The sequence below is a fragment of the Myzus persicae genome, unplaced genomic scaffold (assembly GCF_001856785.1).
Source record: "Myzus persicae strain clone G006 unplaced genomic scaffold, MPER_G0061.0, whole genome shotgun sequence".
In the NCBI taxonomy this organism is placed as follows: Eukaryota; Metazoa; Arthropoda; class Insecta; order Hemiptera; family Aphididae; genus Myzus; species Myzus persicae.
Genome location: NW_019103982.1, coordinates 171,691 through 194,827, shown reverse-complemented (window position 1 = coordinate 194,827; position 23,137 = coordinate 171,691). Strand labels below are relative to the sequence as shown.

General features: G+C 27.3%; 1 protein-coding gene and 1 long non-coding RNA gene across 3 annotated transcripts; both read right to left on the bottom strand.

Moving 5' to 3' along the window:
* Positions 1-21: 21 nt before the first annotated feature.
* Positions 22-11,362, bottom strand: LOC111037201 (CDK5 and ABL1 enzyme substrate 2). Of its 2 annotated transcripts, none has more exons than XM_022319599.1 (11): positions 11,145-11,362; positions 7,383-7,791; positions 7,171-7,310; positions 5,998-6,184; positions 5,802-5,931; positions 4,764-4,873; positions 3,886-3,992; positions 3,684-3,799; positions 2,326-2,432; positions 2,025-2,229; positions 22-414 (listed from the first exon to the last, which is right to left on the bottom strand). In XM_022319599.1, exons 1-11 carry the CDS (start codon positions 11,170-11,172, stop codon positions 274-276), a joined length of 1,680 nt encoding a protein of 559 aa, XP_022175291.1. In that variant the 5' UTR covers positions 11,173-11,362; the 3' UTR covers positions 22-273. The 2 variants fall into 2 exon arrangements, with proteins under 2 accessions (XP_022175291.1, XP_022175292.1); XM_022319600.1 differs by having other exon boundaries at positions 5,998-6,154.
* An 8,722-nt stretch (positions 11,363-20,084) lies between these two features.
* LOC111037199 lies at positions 20,085-22,958 on the bottom strand. Its single transcript, XR_002604852.1, has 3 exons — positions 22,850-22,958; positions 22,562-22,786; positions 20,085-20,335 (listed from the first exon to the last, which is right to left on the bottom strand). It is a non-coding gene; the product is annotated as an uncharacterized LOC111037199 (long non-coding RNA).
* Positions 22,959-23,137: the final 179 nt, after the last annotated feature.

Below are 23,137 nucleotides of genomic sequence, written 5' to 3'. Positions count from 1 at the left end.
AATACTTGTAACGAATGAATAATCAACAATAAAAATACATTTCTGGTAACAATTTTAAACATTATTCAGGATTACTATTTAAATCTAGGATTATAAATTACATTACAATTTTAACTCGAGTTCATCTAATAAGTTAAACAACATGCGATATGCATACTATAGTTATAAAAGTGTTGCAATCAAACTATTTAATTAAAAGTAGTTAGATTTATTCATTCTAATATATTCCACTATTTCACTTAAGTCTAAAGTATTTAGGGTTAAATATTTATGTCATGACTCGGACAATAGTCGCTGATAATGTGGCATTATCTCATGAGTAGGTATATGAAGACCAAACTCTAAGGCTACTAAGACACCAAACTCGGAAACCATTAAGTCTTTTCTGCTCAGTCGAAATACTATTTCTGTTCTCTGAAAAAAAAAGTAAATGATAATTAAAAAAAGTAACTATTTATCATATAAATTATAGTACTATTATTGAATAGAAACTAAAATCAATTACTAATATTAATAAAAGAAAATTATATCAGTAAGGCCAATAGTTTTATTTTAATTAAACATTGAATTTACATTGGTCCGAGTATATAAATGATCAATTAATATTAAATTCAGTTTTGATAAATGTTTTTTTACTTTACAAAGAAAATAATGTTAAGAGGAAGATGTACTTCCATGTGTTATTATTGTTTTACCAAAGTATGACATACTAAATTTTACATATTTTAGAATAATCAATGTGAATATGTTATTTTTCATTTCAATTTTCAATTTTAAAATATTCATAATTTGCTTGAAAATTTTAATATAAAACGCAGATGGTGTGCTCTAGATAATGTTCTTTTAAATTAAATAATATATCAGAGTTAAATGGATTATTCTGAACGCCGAATTAGGTATGTTCTATATTAGTGAGGCAGAAATAACATAGGTACAATGCACAACATAGATAATTGTATTTAAGTAACAATAGTAAGTTTCGAGCTTCTATGATTAATATTTTTGTATATTACAATAAAATAACAAAAAGTTATAAAAGTTGAAGGTTAATGTTTTCTGTTGTAAAGATGCGGCTTCAGACCATAGAGTTATATAAAGGTGCTATTTTTTCTAAAAAGTGAAGCCATTAAATTACCCTGCAAACCAACTAATAAACAGGATGTAGTGGTGGTAGCTGACACACCTATTTATTTTATCATGGCTTTTGGCTTCAATTCAGTATTGTCATGATAAGGAACGGCACCTCTATAATACTCTATGCTTCAGGCATACAAAAATAACTTGATCATCAAAACAAATCATTGTGCAATGAATCATGTCCAGCAAATTTATGTTTTTAATTTTTATATAAGTATTCTATGCACTCATCAAAAAACTAGATTATAAAAGTATAATATATATATATAAATTTAAATAAAATATATTATAAATATCCTTTTTTTACAGTATTGTTTTATTATTTTATTGGACAATAAATGGGGTTCCAAGAATAAATATTTTTGACTGATAACTGTGTGTACACTTGATGTGATTGTGATCACAAACATGCAGCATTCAAACTCGTGGTTTCTAAACACACAATATGCTACCATTTCCTACCAATAGTGTGAGCAAAATATTAAATATATATGATATCATAAATAAATACAAATTTATATCATGAAAAAATATTGATAAATTTTTAAAAAATTTGTACCGATGCAAAATAAACTTTTCATTTTCATTTCTATAATATAATAATAGTTATACAGTTATAAAATTTAGTCAAAACTATCATTTCAGGCCGAATATTTAATAAAAACAACAATAATTCATTCACATATGCACTAATGTAAATATGTATAAAATAACATTTTATACTTAGAACAAAAATGCATTAAAACAATTTGAATCTAACTCATTTAAATTCAGAATAAAATTAATTGGTAATTTAATTCGCAGTTTTATGTATAACATTAATACATTTTTTAAAAACTATAAGAAATCATCAAAATATTATGAGGTTTGATGGTTAAGTAACTTACTTCAATAAGATTAGTTAAAGGTTCGCCTTTCATGTCATTTAACTTTGCAGACAAAATAATACAAGCTCCAGCACATAATTTACGATTTTCCTTATTAATCAAGCTTTTGACTAATAACCTTTCAAAAAATACATAGGCTTGTGCTATAGTTAGCAAATCTGAAGTAGCATCTGGTTTTGTAATTTTACGCATTTCTCGTTTTATACTGAAACAAAGATAACAATTATAATAATGAATAAACCAATATGAATTTTATATTTGTGTTATTTGGTGTTTGCTTTCAATTAAAAAAATTAATTACCTTCTGAGTTTACTTAATGTTAGCTCAATATGTGGAAATTTATCTTGAAATTTATCATTTAATTCTTTTTTAAGATCGGCTGGACGCACATAATCAATAATTGATGTCTGAAATACAATATACATTTAAGACATATTTTATACTTTCAATTAATATTCAGAAGAATTTTGACATTGATAAAATATTTAATGAATAATTAATCTTATATTTGTATATTTTAATAACCTTAAACAATTAATATAAGAGTATTTTGAAACATATTTAACTTTTATTATAAATTAACAAATACTAAAGTTGTACCTTTATAAATAATACTCAGCAATTATTATTAATAGTTATAAATATGGTTTCCCACAACTTGTGTACTTCAAAAACACACAAAAAATCAAATTAGTGAATATTTTGTGTATAAAGTGTTACGATTCCTAGTAAACTATATTTATAATTATGTTGGTTGTTGGTTGTTCCTTTGATATGTGTCACATTTAACAGCAATCATTGAAAAGGGCACCAGTGATCAATAAATTGTACAAGCATGTTCTGACAGCATGGCAAGGAACAACCAGTATTTATGTTGGCTAAGTACACCAGTCATGGGAATGCAGTTTTGGCTATCTTGTCGCATGGGCTCTACGAACAACATTGCGACTTAAGTATAGGCTCTACCATTTTTGCCACTCTGCAGCAATATTTAAATCACATAATGTTCTCATAAGAAAAGGATGATACAAAAGTGGTTTTAATAACAGAATAATGCTCGAAGTTATTGGTAATGTATTATTAAAAATTATTATTAATAGGTAATACATTATTATTATAAATAATTATTATACTATCAACGGCACTATTACTGTCTTATTATTTTGCACTTGCAATTTACAAATGTATGATTTTTAAATGTTAAACTTTTAAAATATAATTAATAATTAGTAAAAATATTCAAATATTTGTGCCATGTTCCTTAACGAGTTGTTAAATGTGTCTCTTTTATTGATTCCTTTCCACCCCATTTCAATAAGATACCTGAAATAGTTTATTTTATTTATAAATATATAAAATTCTATTATTATGTTATATAATACTTTTGAAGATTAGGGGTATAGCTCAGGAGTTGTATTTACACATAATTTTTTTAAATATTTTATCCTCAGTCTTCCACAAACATTTTATCCTTTAAATAAATTCATTAAACAGAGTCATAATCGATTCATAATCGAGCAGTAAAGCACATACAATAAGATAACCTGCAGCTTCTTAAGATACATCTGTCAATACATAGTTAAATAATACTTTCAATAAAAATATTGAACTGTATAATTAATATATTATACAAAATAATGAACTTAAAATATACTCACCATGTAAGATATGAATGTTAAAAGTGTTCTATGTTTTCCGGCAAAAAACTCAGGGTCATCAAGAATGCTAGGAGAAAACAAGGCTGTTCCGTTTTCATCTTGCTCAGTAGTAGTAACTAAATATATATATATTAGAATTTAATTATAATATAATAGAAAATGTTTACATTATACTGTACAGCTATTGATAATTATTAATTACCTTTTGTCAAATCACCTTTTGGAGGTGATGATGCCGGTTGAACAGTGCACATTTTGTAAGTACCAGAACCAATTGCTACATTTTCAGGAACATCAGCTGAAATACACCTTAAACAAAATTACATACAAATAGAAACTACAAAAATTATCATTATTATCCCTAAAAGAATTTAAAATAAAAATGTATTATTATTATTTCTAATAGCATTGAATATGACTAAATTATTAAATAAAAGACAGACCTCAAATGATCACAAAATAAAAAATGTTTAATTAAGAAAATAATTATAGAAAATAGTTTTGAAGGGGTTCATGAAGTTCTTAAGCAAACATTAAGAAAAATAAATCAAAATAATTTCAAGAGATTCCAACACATTTTAAGTTATCTTATTTTATTATTATGTATTATTATAATTGTTGGGTTTGAGTTATCAACAATTTTAAAAACATAGTTTCATAATTTCAGTTACATGATAGCTTATCAATCTTAAAAGTTGGAACTAAATACAGTTTATCTATACTCTATTCCTAATAAGTTTGGAATAACTGCGTAGCCTCGAAATAATAGGGCAGCTGTGATTGGCCAGTAGTTATGCGCAGACATCACTCTTTTTTGGTCATGATTTGTTTCCAAACTTATTTTGAATAGAGTATAATAATGATGTCTAGTATTTTTATACAAACATTATTCATGATTTTAAAATAATCAAGATTTTATAACAAAGGTGGGCAGATAGAAGACTCATAGGCCGCACAGTAATAAATTTATTTTAGTGACAAATTTACAATATTAAAGTTAACATAATTTTAATTTGATTTAAAAATTTCTTATAAGAATATTGTTATAATAAATACAATTTATAAACTAATCTTATTTACCTGCTTAAGGTATGCGATTTTGACTGTATAGTATCTAACATCATATCTTCAATTGGAGTCTTGGGTTCAACAATTCGTGAAGGAATTAATAAATGGCTATATGATATTTCCTGAAAATTATTAATAGATTAATATTCATCATAGTAATAGCTAATACATTTTATACTTATATTATGTATAAAATAAATGACAGATTAGTCAAACCTAAGAGCTTAATAAATTATAATAATAAAATATAAAAAAAATTATAAAGAAAAACTAAAGAACACCTATTTTTATAAGCATTCAAGATTTTACTTTTTACAAAATGCATTAAACATTTTTACATAACTTTAAGTTTGAAAATTTGATACAAGATTTCTCATCTTAAGACCGAGATTGCAAATGGACAATTTTTAAGGGGTTCGGTAGGTATAGGCAATTATTTTGTTCCCTACTGTCACTGCTCGTCTTGATATGTGTAGTAAATGATCATTAGTGTGAGTATACTCCCCACCAATCGCTGCATCGTACATACTATGCACTCGTAGGTACATGTCATTAAGTCATTAAGTTTGGGGCCCTAGATAATAATCTTACCCTTAAATTTTATAATAGGTCTATTAACTCTTAATATAAACTAACAACACACTATTGAATATGGTAAATGAAAATTTGCTATATTGAACGTGTCTAAGATAGAGACAACACATGTGGGTGAGATGTTTTCTTAATGTTGAAAATAGATTATACCTCACCCAAAAACATTTTTTGAATTTATTCTACAGTAATTTCGGAACAAAAAAAATGAAGAAATGTGGAGGTTTTTAAAGTATGAACCATAAAAACTAAAAATAGTTATACCAATGTATTACCTATAAGCATGTTAATTAACTCCATAATGATGATAAGTTAAAATTGTTTGTATTAAAGAAAATATTAAAAAGTATTACCATTAATAAATTATACATGGTATACTATATCATATAATATATCATAAATCATTAATCGATGGTAATACCCAGGAATCACAATAATTGTTTGTTCTTTATACTGTACCTGTCCATCTTTGCCTTTTTCTAATCCAAAAAGATCAAATGCATCAATTATATCATTAACAGCAGATAAAGGACGAGTTCCAGATGTTTGTCTTCTACGATTGGGTTCTTTCTTTTGTTCGCATCGCACACTATAATTATAATTAAAAAAATTAATTAAACATTAATTAAATAACTATTATAAATGTGGTACAAACATTATGGTTCTGTTAGATCTTTTGAATGGTATTAACGAATAAACAAGGAATGGAGTTTTCTGTGGAGTGACTAATACTAAACGCTCATTTTTGAATCGATGTTGTAATGTTGGACGTACAACTCTAATATCCATAGATTGGTTCGAAGAGCTATTTTCTTGAAGCAAAGTATTAGTTTTATATAGAGCTGTAATTTTTTATACATACTTATTAATTATTAGTTAAATGTGTATGAAACAATTTTTAGTCTAGCTTGATATTACCTACTAGATATTTATCTAAAATTATTTATTTATTTACTTTTATGTAAATTTATCTAAAAATGATTTCGATATGAATAAAAAGCTCCACTAAGAAATCGCTAGAAGAATTTTTAAAATAGTTTCAAAGTCTTGAATTAAACTAATGGGTTAAACATAACTCGACTAAATATATTCTATTAAAATTGTATGTAAGTATCACTGAATGTATACTTGCTCAATATACCTAGGCAAACATTGTAGTTAGTATTATAATAGTTAAATTAAGGTGTATGTTCTTGAGAATCTAGCAATTGGTTTATGATATTAAATTTTTTTTTTTCTTTTTTCAATCAAAATTTTAATTGGTTATAGGATAATAACTAAAGTCCCTTTAGTTAACAAGTATAAAAGTACTAATACAAATAACTTTGGAATAGTGAGAATAGAATACAAATGATTACTTGGTATAGCATAATATATTTAGAAATATGATGTGTAAAAATGTATACTTCTTGAGAATAAAAACCAAAAAAAGTAATGAAAAATAATGGTTAAGACAATTTGGTTAAAAATTATGTGAATTATGATATGAAACACTCCACAAAATATTTTATTTTATATTATTACAATATCACGGTTTGGTTAAGTATAGCTCACCTTAGCTTAAGTGTGTAACATTATGTATAGTAAATATATTGGTAGGTACTGTATTATAGAATACAAGCTTGAGAAGTTTATGACTTTAAGTAATTATAAAGAATTATATCTAACTAGTATTGAAATTCATAAAAAAAATAAATAATTAAGAAATAAAGATATTTGTGTATTTTGAATAATAAATACTGAGTTACTTAATTAAAAATTATTTTAACTAAAAATTGTTGTCGCTTTGTAAAATATAATAAAAATCTTAATAAGTACATCTTTTTACCTAAGCCAAGGCTTTCAGAACTGCTGAAATTTGTGTTACTTTTATCATCAGACAATAAAGATTGAGGAATCATGCGTTTATGATAGTAGGCTGCCAATTTTTTTGATTCCATAGTTACATCACTTCCAGTTGTGTTAAGTCTAGAAATTTTAATCTCTGTTATTGGAAAATACGTTCAATGGTAGTTAATCATAAAAAAACAACAGAATCACCTTTCACGAAATGGTAGTCTCCCAGGAGCCTTATCTGAATCCAGTTCAAAAAATTTATCAATACAATGTTTATCATTCATATTTGATTTTATTGGTGTGGATGTTAAAGACCGTGTTTTTGTCAATCTTACAGGACCATGAAATTCAGTATCCATTTGTTTCAAGATAATATCACTTTCACTACATGTATTATCTTCATTTGTCATTCCTACGTCAGGAAGTGATGGAAACTCCATTTCAGATTTTTGATGTTGATACATAATATTGTTTTTGATGAAAAGTAGTTTGTTAGTATCTTTATGAGTGCCATCTAGTGATATATTCGTTAAAAATGACAGTGCTGCTATTCGACGACGTGAAGTGTCCCCAGTTAGGGTGCTCATCATGATTTTTCTTTTTTTTGAAATTCCTGTTTTTATAGAATAATATTATATTTTATTAAGAATAAATATAAAATTCACTATACATAGTTAAAGTAATACTCAATAAGCATCTTAAAAAGTAAAACAAATATAACATGAATAGGGCAAAAATGTTGTTCTCATGCAACATTAGGTTCATAATTAATAAAGTCGGATGGTAGGTATAATTGGTATTCAGAAAAAAAAGTCCTGGGAAAAAAAGCAACAATATCAAAATACTGTAAAAAAAGCCCCGCCTATAGGAAAAAAAAGCCCGGTACAAACTAAATACATAATACTTTTTTTATCAAAGTATACATTTCATCATTTTTAATTTTTAAACAATATATTATTATTTATCAATAGCCATATATCTAATATATAATTTTTATATACTTTTATATCATAATAATATTTAATTTAAATAAACCCAATATTTTAAACTATTTAGGTATAAACATACATTTGAAATAGAAGAGATTAAAGTACCTATATAGTAATAAAAGTAATTGACATTTGACTTTATCTTAAAAATGATGAAGGTATTATATTTTATTGTAGACTCTATCCAGGGGCGGACTGGGCCGGCGGGAAACCGGGAACTTTCCCGGTGGGCCGCTGTTCAAAAATAATTTGTTATTATTACATTATTTATTACTTAAAATAAAATAGCCAATAGGTATAAATTCAAAGGATAAATATTTTATATTTACATATTATCATTACGCGCGTGTATGAAAAATTGTTTACATTTGGTGTTTAAAAATAGATTTTAGGTTTTGGTTCGGCTGATACTCCATCAGGAGTTTGCGTATAATCAATAATTTGAATAATATATTATTTTAGTAATGCAAGAAAATCTTTGCAAATCAACCTCAAATAAGCAATTAAAAATGTAAATACCTATCTATTACCTAAAATTATTATTTTTCCCTAGTATTTTTTTTAAATAATAGGTATGCAATATGAATTTAATTTATTTCCAAAGGAAAAATGAGTTAAATCTAGTTATAACTAGAGTTAGGATGTTGATGACCTAAAAAACACACAAAAAAACCCTAAAAAAAGTGCAAAAATGCTATGAAAACTTCAAAAAATTACCTAAAATACTAATTAAGTAAGTGAAAAAACTTATTTATAAATAATAATTTTTATTAGAGATATGGGTATAATAATGGGTGTAATAGTAATTTAAAATATGAATTATAAATATATTAAGCATTTAAATAATTCAATATATAACACTCAAAGAGTAAATCTTATCGGAATGCGATAAATGTAATCACAACAAAAACCCCACAATAATAATATTAAAATTATTTTTTACTAATAGTCCAAAATCAAAGTTAGATTTTAAATAAATTAAATTTTTTTCCAAACTTGGGTGTAACATTTGCCTTAAATTCTATAATTTGGAAAAAATGCCCTAAAAGATGAAAAAATGACGTTAAAAAACAAAAAAAAATGCAAAATAAAATTAGAATATTCTGCATCAAGGGAGCATGAAACAAATTTTTAGCAAGGATAGCATTGTACAGAATAAAAGGGAAAAAAATGCAACAGTCATCAACATCCTAACTCTAGTTATAACTAATAAAAGTTAATATACTACAATATAAGTGTCATAATATTTTATATTTTTACATAAGGTATTAAATAATATTATGTTATGATTAAATGACTTTTACCAATATATTATTTATTTGTGAAGTACTTCATTAATATTTAACAAAATTAAAATTACATATTGAAACTATTTGGTAAGTTTAGTTTAACAAATCTTAAGTTTCACATGAGTTCCGAACCCAACAGTCCCAAAAACTTCTGGCTAATAATCTCTTACTTGATGCCATAAACAATTAATAAAAAAAAAAAATCTTAAGTTGTTTTCTGGGAAAATTGAAAATGTATAGAGGCTGCATTCCTCATTGAATAAAACGTTGGTATATTTAAGTTTTTACATTTTTGTGATGACGAAAAATGGCAAGGGCTGGGTCAAAATATAGATTTCCCGGGCCAAAATGTTGCCCCAGTCCGCCCCTGACTCTATCTTAGTATCTACAATATTTTATTATTTTTAAGTATGTTTTTTTTTCGTTCATGTAGTTATAGTAATAATGATATAAGTATATAAGATTTTCTAATGGCAGTTAGCCACAACATTACAAATCAATGCTACAAAATCATTTTTAAATTTCTTAAACTTAAAACATTATTTTAATTATGTACAAATGACAAAAGACAACTATTGCAGATTTCAACTATAATTATATATTTTATAAGAATAATGTATCTTAAGGAATATTATTTATGGAATGATTTTTAACTGTGATATAATGAATTATTGTTTAATGTCATATGCTAAATATAACTTTTTTTTTTCATAACTACCTTTATGTAACTCTCTTCTAATCAAATAAATGTACCAACTAGTACATATAATAAATTAGATGCATAATAATATAGTAAAATAATTTAATAATTAATAAATTAAATGTAATGATTATTATGATTGTATGTAATCATGCAAATCAAAAAAAAAGAATCATGTATTTAGTACGGGGCTTTTTTTTGAATATTTTGATACTGGGGCTCTTTTTTCCGGGGCTTTATTTACCTAGATTCGTATAATTGTATGCCTACTTTATTATATCATGAAAACAAATATAACCTTAATTCTTATATAATCATTCTAAAAGACTAGAAATCAAAAAAAAATTATAAATTAAGTATAAGTTGCTTTAAAAATATACTATAAGACATAAGTCTATAAACAATGATATAGTGTACAAAAACATTGGGTTGTCTAATTCATTGTTATTCAAATAAAAATATTAAATTTAATAAATTTAGTCAACTCAAAAAATAACTTTTATAAATCATTATTTTATAATGAGATAATAAACTATTATTTTACATCCTAATAGAAAGATAATAAGTCTTACTTTAGCTATACAAGTATTTCATTAAAATTATTAAAGCCAGAAAAGTAATATTGTAAATCAAAATCATAAAGTATTCAAAAAAATTCAAAAAAAATTAAATAATATAAAATATATATTTCAATATTAAAACCAATTTTAAAAAAAACTTTTCTTTTGTTGCATTACTCTGAATGTATTAAATAACTTACAGCCAAAAATTTAAAAAAAATACAATTATGATATTGTTGGTACGTTCACTAACACATACCAATAAAGGAACACAGTACCATAATAATACCTATGGGCTACGAGAGGTTAAATAATTTTCTAGGCCTTTTGTAGATTTATTATTATTTGCTATACTAAGATCATTCTTGCATATTACCCATTAATTAGTGAAACTATTCGTAAGAATAATAGTATGATGATACACCTACCAAAGGTTGCAACAAACTGGGTTCTCATCCAAAATTCGTCCACATTTTTTGCTTCCAATTCACAAACGTATTATTTCGACTGTTCACCAGATACATAATTTTTATTCTTAGTGTTTACTTTATATAATGAATTTATTGTTCGATTTAATACTTTAGTTCGATCGTTAGTGTCTCTCGTTGTGAATATTTTATCACAAATATTTTACTTTACATTTTTGTTAATTGTTATTTGTTATCAATTTGAAGAACACCCACCTTCTTATCTAATCTCAATTATGTGATAACAATAAATCAATAATGATACTATGTAATAAGCCAAACAAATATGATGCTGGTTTTCATAGAAATAATATATAATTTTGTATTTTGTACTACAGAATTTACGTCGCTTCAAAATTAAACTGTTAAAAATGTTCTAAAAGTTGAGTTTGTCGAATAATGGCATAATGCTGAACAAAAATATAATAACAGGATCACGGTGGTCGGTGATCCGAGATCCGATCACCTTCAAATTTCAATCTACAATACATTTTCTAATTATGGAGGCAGGAAGCTACTTTTTAAAACACCAGAAAAAAATGTACCTTGTACCTACCCGTACTCGGAAAAAATTTTTCACGATACGGACTTTTTCCTTCAGAGTAGGTAGAACATTTTAGTGTAGTCGGTCATAGTCAATACAAAATATTCGATATAACTATTTACTACTTACTTATTGTATATAATGCCCACCAAAATTCGATCAAATAAAAAATTAGTAGGCAGGGACGTAGCCAGAGGGGGGGTCCACGGGGTCCGGACCCCCCCCGAAATGTCATCGACGAAATTTTTTTTAAACGTATACCAAATAGCTGGGTATGAGGTAGATGACTATAAACCCACGTATAATCGTATAAACTATAATCTCTATAATAACCATGTTGATAAGAAATGACACAGTACTAATTAGTAGGCACCTAAGTTAAGATAGATTTGTAATATAATAATCATGATTGTCCTTTATCAACTGACTAGATCGTAAACTTTATCTTTTATTGTTATACTAATCGTATCGTGTATACAATTTAAAGCAAAATATATTATACCATACTCGTCTGTCGTCAGTCGATGTTTGTCTACTTTCATATAAACGTACCTACGGTAAATTTTATTTCGTTTTATTTCTGTGCTCGTTTCTGTTTCGTTTTTTGTTTTATAATAATCAAATATGAAGAGAGGAGCACTTGACAATTTTTTTAAACCTAAACCAAAAAAACCATTTACTGGTGCGCTTTTAAATCAACATGAAAGTCAAGAACATAATCAACCAGTGTGCAGCACTGAAAAGAAAGAAAGAAAGAAAAAGAAGTGTTGAATATAATGGCAAAATCAAAAAGAAAATTATTATTATAAATTTTATTATATCTATGTTATATTTATACCTACATTTTTTTTATTTATACGATACTTTTTTTACAATATGTAGTATGTACATAACATAGCTAGCATAATATAGTAACTAGTAAGTCATTACGAATTTAATTTTTGATTGATTAATAATAGAATGGTTAAAATTAGTTATTATTATTTTTATTTTTTTATTTTTTTTGGTTTGACCCCCTCCGAAATAAAATCCTGGCTACGTCCCTGTTAGTAGGTAATTATTGTTTACTACTTACCGGTCATTCTATTACAATTTACAATGCACAGGCAATTTCAATGACCCGATTAACTGTAGATGTACCTAAATGTATGGAATGTAAATTGCGAACTTTACTTCACAAATCATTACTTTATTGAAGATAAATTCTAACCGTAATCGGTTAAAATCTCCACGGATAAAATATCCAAACTTAAAAATATAGAAAAACGTTTTAATAAAATACTATATGATAACTCGGCTTCGCCCGTGTGCAGTTTTTTTGGTTGTGTTTTTACTTTCTTTAATCAGTTTTTATATTACATGTAGTTAGAATAGGTAGATATTGCATGTCTTTAGATCATTACCGTTAATGACATTATAATAAATCATAAATATTATTATTTATAAAATCACCTTGATTTATTAAAATAGTTGTTCTTGATTCTGGGCAGGTCGACGTACTGTTCTAAAAAGTTCTATAGTAAGACGTATCTTACCTCATCTGCCCGAGTAACCAACAATTTATGAATAAACAAACATTTTAAATTTCCACTATGAATCTCAAAATTCTTGTTTGAGGACCTATTTAAGCCACACATTTTGGAGAATCCTTACTTAGTTAGGTTAGGTTATAACTAGGGCCCGGATTTAAATGCACTTAAAACTATACAGATATGCTCTAAAAAATAGCCAAAAATGCCCTTAAAAAATGCATTTTACCACAAAAATGACCTTAAAAATGCCATATATTTTTTTTATATACAAATTGTAATTTATAAATGAGACATAATAATTATTTTATTAAAAAAAAACTGAAAATTTTAAATATTGACTGATATGATGTCGACATGCATGTTTTGGCCGTTTTAGAGGAAATATTATTCATTCTAAACATCTACAGTCAATAATAGATTAAGATAAGATAAAAACTAAATCGAAAAAAAAAATGACAATTTGTATGGAAAAACCCGATAAACCTTCTTAAATATCAAGAAAATAATTTATCTTTAGATATTTTTTTGAATATTCCAAGTTTTATATCTACTTTGAACAAATATGCATTAAAAACCAACAAAATGACCCAATAATGCTAAAAATGCTCTAAATATGAAAAAACGTCGAAATATGCAAAAAAATGCAAAATAAAATTTGTAGCTTTCAAACCCTCGTTACATGGAACGAATTATGTACTTAGAAAGCATTGTATATGATCAACCAAAAAAATAAGCACTTTGCATTGAAATCCGGGCCCTAGTTATAACATAAAACTAAACTTTTTACCAAACTGATGATGAACCAATGATGAATCAGTCAGCCAATACCTTGGAGCTCCCATAGGGTAATTTTCAGGGGGAAGGAGAAGACAAAATGAAACTAGGCTAAGCCCTATTATTCTCTAAGTAAATAAAATAAATGGTTCACTGATTAAGTGATTAGAATTGTGAATCATTAGGCAAAAGTCTATTGTATTGAGTGGTATTGAATATGAAATAGCTTTATGGATTGAAAGCACATATGATTTTTTTTGTATTATTTATTATTTTCTTAGGGTGGCATGCCCCCTCCCACCCCTACTAAATGGGTACTCTCGGTCACAAACATTTTGAAACGTCGTTACAGTCAAATAATATAAATTACATATACCTATCGGTGGTCCAATGGTGCCGAGTTTTTTGTTTGTCAGCGCTGCATTTTCCATTTTCCAAGTAATCATCAATAATAATTGAATAATAATATTATAAAATAATTACATTGGCTATTTTTTTATGACTGATGTAGGTAATGTTTGAAAATTTGATGTTTTACAATTCCATTATATGATTATTTCATAGATAATATTTCAGTATCAGCCGTTGTGGGGGGAGCTTGTCTAGAATTAGTTGATCGATATGTCAGCTCACATAGATATAGTACTGTGTCTTAGTATGTTCGAGCAATTTTGCAGTGAATGTCTATAATAATGTTTTATTAATTATTATTTATTAAGGTGTTATTGCATCGTAAAATTAACAGCCGAAATTAATTTAAGGTTTTGCAAACGCCGAGGAATCGCTTAAGATTTTCGCCGAAGTTGCTCAAAATATAATTTCTTTAAGAAAATCATTTCGACACAGTACCAATTAAGTGGTGAACTGGTGAAAGATATGATAGATTACTTATTTCCTCACAGAAGTGTCAAACAAAACTTAGTAGATGTGATGCTTCAATAATAATATAATGCATTATGTATAAAATAACGTACGTATTATTTATTTTTCATTTTACAGGACAAGAAACATATGAAGGTATTATAAATTATAATAAAGTTACTAGGTACTGTACCTTATATATGTACAACGGTGTATTAAAAAGGGAGCAAAAGAGACATTCGCCCTGCGAAGAATTTTTTTTGGTGGCTGTAAATTTTTTGGAATATTTTTTTATGTAAATACAATAACCTTCTTCACTCTACACAGAGTAAAAAAGGAACCAAAACAATTGTATGATATAATGAAAAACACAGAATTGAGAGTTTAGAGTCAACTAATAATAATAATTATATCAATGTTACATATTATATGTGTATATAAAATTATTTCATAGTACATGGAAATTTATGTTATAGTGTATTACATGTATATAATATATTTATGTATACATCTTAGAAGATCTTTCAGTAGATGTGCTACTTAGAATTGGCTCTAATGGCTATGATACAAGACCGTTGCCAGAAAAATATTTAGGGGGGTTTCAGTATAATATATTCTATTATATAATAAAATATGAAAATCAATTCCTTAGCCAGACATTTCGGGGGGGGGGGGGAGGTTGAACCCTGAACCCCCCTAGATACGGCCTTGCTATGATACCTATCTAATTGGTCATGATTTAGCTAGGTACACCATATAGATACAGTGTAGATACCAATAACTTTATATCAACATTTTTTCGTCTAATAAAATCAAAAATAGGTAATTAAGTATAAACTAGTAAAGGTATAATTATAACTATACTAATAAATATTACAAAAATATTGTTCTCTATAATTTTTCTAATAGGTAATTTTGCTATAAGATTACTAAAAATGCTAAAAAACAAACTATTTTACTTGAATGTGTTATCATAATGTTACGCGTGGGTTTTAGAGAAAAAACAAATATTAAACTGACATCTTCTTATAATTGCTCACGACCTGTCGGCGAGTCTCTATCAAATTCTTTTTCTACAAGTAAAATAAACAAAACAGTTTAAGATAGTAAGACGTACTATGCAACATTAGAACTATTGAATATAAATCGATGTAGTAATTAATGATTTCTAGCATAATATGGCAGGTAGACAGATCCTGTAAAATAAATACCATTTGAGCTTTAATTTACTGATGGAAAGGGGTCTGTATATCACTCATTACTCAATGGTTAGAATTGTTTTGTAAAAAGTGTTGACTGTTGACATAATTGGATTGCTAATAAAAATAATTGTAAATGCAGTTAAAGTCTTGAATATTGCCTACTTAGCCCCTTGAAACCGTCACTGAGGAGTGTTGAGTTTGAGTACTGGTGAAGATAAATCACTTATACAAATTACTATCAAAATATTTTTAACATTTATGTACATTTATAATTTTGGGTAAGCCTATGCAAACACAGTACGTTTATTTTAACAAAATGATTTTTGGAGTTGAATTAAAATTAGCGGTAAAACACTGAAACACTAAATTTTCCTATGTATTATTCAATCTAATTTTTAGTTTAAATGTTGTGTTTAGTTCTATTCTGAAATTATATACCAAATTTAAAACTTAATACATTTGCTGATTTTACATGCAGTTATTTATCATTAACTCTCATATTTTTATTTTTATTAATACCACTTTGTAAAATTAGTTGACCCATTACTCATTAGCTTGGTGGATGTCTAATATAACAATAGTATTATACAATACTACAGGTCAAAAACATATTTTTATTTATTAAATTTTAATTAATATACCTATTACCAAAGGAAAATAGTAATAACAATGGATAGTTTGTATAAATTGTATAAAATGTATGTTATTGTTTTTTTCTTGTTCTGATTGATAATATGATTTTATGAATACATAATATTTCAATTTTCACGTTTATTGAAAATATCAGCTATATAATATACACCTCTCATAACATTACATTCTACGATACTTATTGACGATCCAGAAACACAATTCTTGCAATTTGTCTGCAATTTTCAATATTTCTAACATTTTACCGTATAGATGTGACCATGTACTGAGAACGTATAAATCATTTTTTAAACGTAAAATGTGTACAAAATAGATGCAAAGTTAACTGTCATAAAAAAAATCCACAAGGTTGATTAAATCATGCGATTCTTGTTTTTATAACATAGGAAATAGCAACAGCGTGAAGTTAGGTATACAGCGAGAACCTTACATTTTACTCATGGACCTTTACTATTACTCTTACAAAAACAACTGAATTCGCTTTAACTTTTTCACTCAATATTGATATATATTTATTTAAAATGTTTTAAAAAATATGAAAAAAGATTTTTTAAGCATTTAATATTTAGATTCTCTGTAACCATTTTTCCTAATAGAAATAACGCTTTGATTTTCAACTTCAACATCTTTTCTGATGGGAAAGTGAATTTAGTTGTACTATAACAAGAGATCAAAATTGAAAATTCACAGTAATTTTTAAAAGCTTCAGGAAAATAATTAAGGAAATACTTGAGATTTTTTGTGCAAAACCAGTTTTTGACATAAATGATTTAGTTTTTTTGATGTAACTATAAGAAATTAAGAATCGTAGGTACTTTACATTTTTACCAGTTGTTTATATTAGAATTTTCTATAAATCATAATATTTTCAAAATATTTTGACTCATGTTGAGCTATTAAAAGTCGTATACAATTTTCAGTTTGTATAATTTATTTTAAGTAAATGTCGATAAAAACTTTCACATAATTTTTTATTTGAGTGTAAATTTATAATGTTGATAAAATTCGTCAAGCCATTAACAAAAAAAAAATTTTTACCAGAAAGTCAAATTAATTTTTTATGTGTGTTTGAATTTTAAATTTTTTCGACATCGGATATTCACTCGTAAATTAACGAATTCTCGTTGAACAATTTTCTTATTTTGTTGTGATTCAAAAACGAGTAATTGTATGTATACTTACCATTTAAAAAAAATGTTTTATTTAATTATTTTCTATACATTACAAATTTTCAAAATGTTATGATTCGTTTTGAGCTAAAATCTTTTTAAATGTTAAACATTTTTATTAGTTTTCTATAAATGTCAATAAAATTAAGTTCGTTTGTTCAAAAAGCTTGAAAATGTAATTCAAGATTTGTCACAAATTGTTGTCATCGCAATTAAAAATTATCGAAACTTGACAACTGTCACAATTTTTATATGCATTTCAAGTTCAAATTGTTCAACACAAAAATATATTTTGCAGTTACAAAGTTCAAAAAATGTAGGTAATATAATATAGATTATAGGAATAAATATTTGAAATAATGTATAACAACTTTAATTATTTTGTTGAAATTCAAAAATTTAATTCTTGGGGACTTGAAACTTTTACGTAGGTATATTTTTATATTTTACTACCTATTGACTATTTATTCCCCGATCCATATACGACATTGACTCAAAAGTTAAGACAAAATAATATAATGCAATAAAAATGTTTAGAAAACAAATTACCTACCGTATATTACTAATAGTAAAATATTAATATATTATAGCTATATAAATATATGATATTTGATAATATTTATTACATAATATACTATACAGGTTGACAGACCAACTCCGTCCATAATCGTTTTTCACATGCAATGATTTATCATTAATTTAAATTTATCAAATTCATTAACTGACCTACTCAATGCGATATATCATACATACAATACTCATTAAACTAAACACTCAACATATACCGTACCTATAACAGCTGAGTGTTACCACTAACTCAATGCGATATATCATACATATAATACTCATTAAACTAAACACTCAACATATACCGTACCTATAACAGCTGAGTGTTACCACTAACTTATTTTGCTATTTTTCAAAAAATATTAATCATTGTAGATATTTGAAACATTTCACCATTACTTACTCGAAGTATCTTTTCCTATAAGTACACAATGCCATTCTCAAAATATTTATACAAACAAACAATTGAAGATGACGTTACATGGACATTTTTTGTCTCCGTCTTACAAGTGCCCAATGCCCATCATACCAAATTTTAAGCTTAGCAAATCAAGTTTAGCTCCTTTAATTTAAAAATTGAAGTGAATTGACCTCTTATAAAAATTAAAGGTAAAATTATTATCTTGGGAAATTCATGATTTTTTTATAATATTTTAATTTTAAAGCGAATTATGAGTACCTATTTTAAAATGTAAAATGTAAAATTTACTACCTATTTTGAATTACTCATAACTCGTATACCACGTATTCCGTGTATGGATAGTAATATATCGTTCGAAATATACAGGCAGATGGACCATCTGAACTCAGAATCGTTATTTGTGTACCTTGATTCACCATTGAATTCAAATTTAATACGTCCATCACTGTGATCTATATACTAATTATGAGGTATACTCGACACCTATACTATGTACTGCAGCCTAATGAGTTCTCCTGTTAATTGTGCATAATATGTGATAATAATATGAAATCAATGATAATATATCATTTAATCATAAAATGTAAAATTTTTGGTTTATTATGAGTAAGACTTATGAGCATTTATTTATAACAGTGAGTTTAATCTTCAAACATGAACACATTTCAAAATACAGTTTCTTTCTCTTTCTTTGCTGCATCATCAATGTTCTGATGAGTGATAAATGATAATACGATATTTTTCGTAGTCTTGATGTAGGTGGTTAGGTATAATATGTAAATACAATAATTACACTTTACCTATATAAACATGTTATAATACGATGGCAGGCATATTATTAATGCTCTATATAGGTGGAAACCCTCCTTACCCCTACCTTTAAAGTTATATTAGGAGACCGCAGTAAAAAAATGTCAACAATGAATTGTTATAAGACTTTTGTGATCGCTACTGAAGTGTGAATTGGGAATGATGCGTGTAATACACATACATTTATACACCTATTTAGTTAGGTATACAATATAAATATATATGTAAAATAAATTACACATTTTATACATAAAAATATAATGTACTGCAATCTACTATGGAACGAGTCGGCAAACGGCTTGTGTGTAATATTATATATTTATTTATTATATTATTGTATATTATTATAATACATAGGTACTTGTTGCATAGGTTGTGTGTGTTTTGTTTGGGTATTTTTTTTTTTATCATTTATACATAAATTTTTTTTTGTCCCCGACGTCTGTTTTTTTCGCTAGATGATTCCAAGCAGAACGCTTGTGTACTTACACACGAGTGAGTGCGTGTATCTGTGTGTGAAGTCGTCTTCGTCGTCGATTCTGGTGGCAGCGGCGGCTGTGTACAGATACGCAGTTGCAAAGACTATCGCAGTAGCGGCGGCGGCGGCGGTCGGTATATTGTCTGAAAAGTTCATTCCCCCTACTATACAGGCGACCAATGGAAAAGAATTGCGCGCACGCACACACACTCGCACGCCCAACGTCTTAATATGTTATACAAACGTACGTGTGTGTGAGTGTATTGCTATTATTATATTATTATTAATATGTATTATATCTATGTATATAATATAATATAAGAGTTGGGTTTGTTTGTGTGTGTGTGTGTGTGCGAGTGTGTACGTGCGTGCGCGTATATAATCGCGACTGCAGTACATCTACCGGTATATTATTATATTATATTTCGACGATGACGAAGAGAATAATGCAATTAGAGCCCCTCCATCAAAAAAATCTGAAAGAATTACTGAAGTAGTAAAAAAAAAATGTTAGAGCATTAAAAGTGGAGAAAAATGTACATAGGTAGGTGCATTTTTAATGCGACGAATATAATATTATAGTACCTACACCAACAAATGATATTGTGTTTACGATAATATAAATGCACCGTGGTCAGTATCTTGGCGATTCGTGTTATACATTAGATGCATTACCTGTATAGTAAGCCTTCGAGTCTTTGACTATGGATTGTTTATATTTTATTGATGGTCAATATGAAATGGATATATATTAACAAATGAAATTATGATGAATAGCGGAAAAAAAGCCCATGGAAAAAAAGTCCACGGAAAAAAATTAAACATAAATGTGAACACATGACGTGTACTCTACTCCCAACTATAAATTACGGAGTTGTGAGTACCTAGACAAAATATAGTATATTATAGTGAAAAAAGTTTCTTATTAATCGAGTATCCTCATATAAAATTGCCTATATTTTGGTTATATTAGTTTATGAATTATTAATTACTAATTAGGAGTGGAGTATAGATACATGTGTTCACAATGTTCACATATATATTTAATTTTTTTTCTAGGCTTTTTTCCGAGTACCAATTATTATACATTTTATTCTTTAAATCTGGAGTATGGTTTCCAATAATTGTGAGACAAGATTCAAATTGAAAGTGTTAAAAATCGATTTTTGTAAACGGTTTAATGAATTATGGGTATTTATACATTTATCATGATTCATGACCAATAACCATAAACATGTTTTAATGACACTCAATATAAAATATTTTAATATCTACGTTACACACTTAGTGAAAGGAAATATGACTAATGTTATAGTTTTAAATTATTTGGTGTATGGCTGTGTAATATTCACCAAGATTTTTGTCCCGATTTCGAATTCCGGGAATAACCCGTTCATAAAAACCCTACTACTACGAGGACTACCTAGTTCCTGTAAGAATGAAATATTTGAATTCTAAAAGATGACCCATTAGAAGAGTCTTAAGTGAAAATACAGCCTATCAAGGAATAATGAACCTCATTTATACCTTTTTTATTGTAGTAGGTAATTACAGTAGGTAGCTATTATAGTTATAATTAGTTACTTTATTAGTTAGTTGATAATTTATAACTTTTAAATTTATCTTGTTATAATGAATATCTACAAATATATATACATATATGTGTATTGTGTATCGTGTATGTACTATGTGTGTACCTTATGTTTATTAAACTGTCAAAAATTAAAAGCCAAATAGCGTTTATATCCAAAAATAAAGATTTTAAAACCTATACTAAGTAAATAAAATTAGTTTGCAAAGTACTTATTGAGTATTCTCTCAAAGGAATCAGTTGATTCGTTCTACTTAGTTCCCAGCATCAATAATTTCAAAGTAAATTCATAATATTATATATTGCCATACCATACTCAGATGAGGTTCAAACTTTACAATTATCAGATCAGCCGAAAACATACACTGGACTTCTCCTTCGTGGTTTAAGAGTTCTTTTCATTTATTCTTGAATTACTTAAGATACATGCAATCATGCTGCAGTATACCTGTGATTTCTCAACAATATTTTGAGATATTGTGGTGGACGTATAGGTACAAAAAAATACTATATGCGAACTATAGGCGAAAATAAAAAATTAAATCAACAAGTGTTCGTGAGTCCTATAATTTTTAACCAAAACCGGAGTGGGGAGTATTGCGCTTCTCACAACCGATTAATTATTTTGGAACAATAACAACAATTAAAAATTACAATGTTAAACTAACTTTCCGGTTAGGCATTGAAAAATCAACAGTTTAAACAATTATAATGGGACATATATAATTTATGTGCATGGCACAACTAAGTTATTTTTCAATATCAAAAGTATCCTTACTTGAAATCGCCCTTATATTGATTGTTAATTCGCATTTGGCGTTAACGAATTAAAAAATGATCGTCGACTTCGTGTGGTAATGCATTATTATAATATTATGAACACGGCGTAATACGTGTGACATCCTGCTGAACTGTCAAAATGAAACGTATCACGACACTTTTGTGGATTAGGGGTGGGGCTAAATTCCAACCCCTATTTGCGCCAATGAATCCGGAAACACCGCTGTGTACAAAATTGCACGTTATATTGTACCAAAAAACACGCATATTTATAATATCTACGTACGGCCAGTGCGTTTTGTCGTCGTACAGGCACATCGCCGTGGCTCTTGGCCCGCAACCTTGCACCGGGAGTGGGCAAATACCGGCGCCGCCGCCCGCTCGATCAGCTGACGGGGCGGCCGCCGGACGCCCGCCGCTGCACAGTGGTATATTATACGCGCCGTGCCATCGTCTTCCGCGGAGACGACGACGACGACTCCACGCGCGCCGTCGGTCATCAAAAACGCGAGCAGAAGGAAAGCGACGCGCCGCTGTAATAATAATTATTCCCGTCGACGATCCTGCGCGCGCG

Excerpts from the sequence above, each read along its gene's own strand:
- LOC111037201 (XM_022319599.1), bottom strand. The coding sequence starts at position 11,172 with ATGAGAACCCAGTTTGTTGCAACCTTTG. Across the intron at positions 7,311-7,382 it reads AGACTACCATTTCGTGAAAG|ACTTAACACAACTGGAAGTG; the intron begins GTGATTCTGTTG and ends TAAAATTTCTAG. Across the intron at positions 415-2,024 it reads CTTTAACTAATCTTATTGAA|AGAACAGAAATAGTATTTCG; the intron begins GTAAGTTACTTA and ends TTTTTTTTTCAG.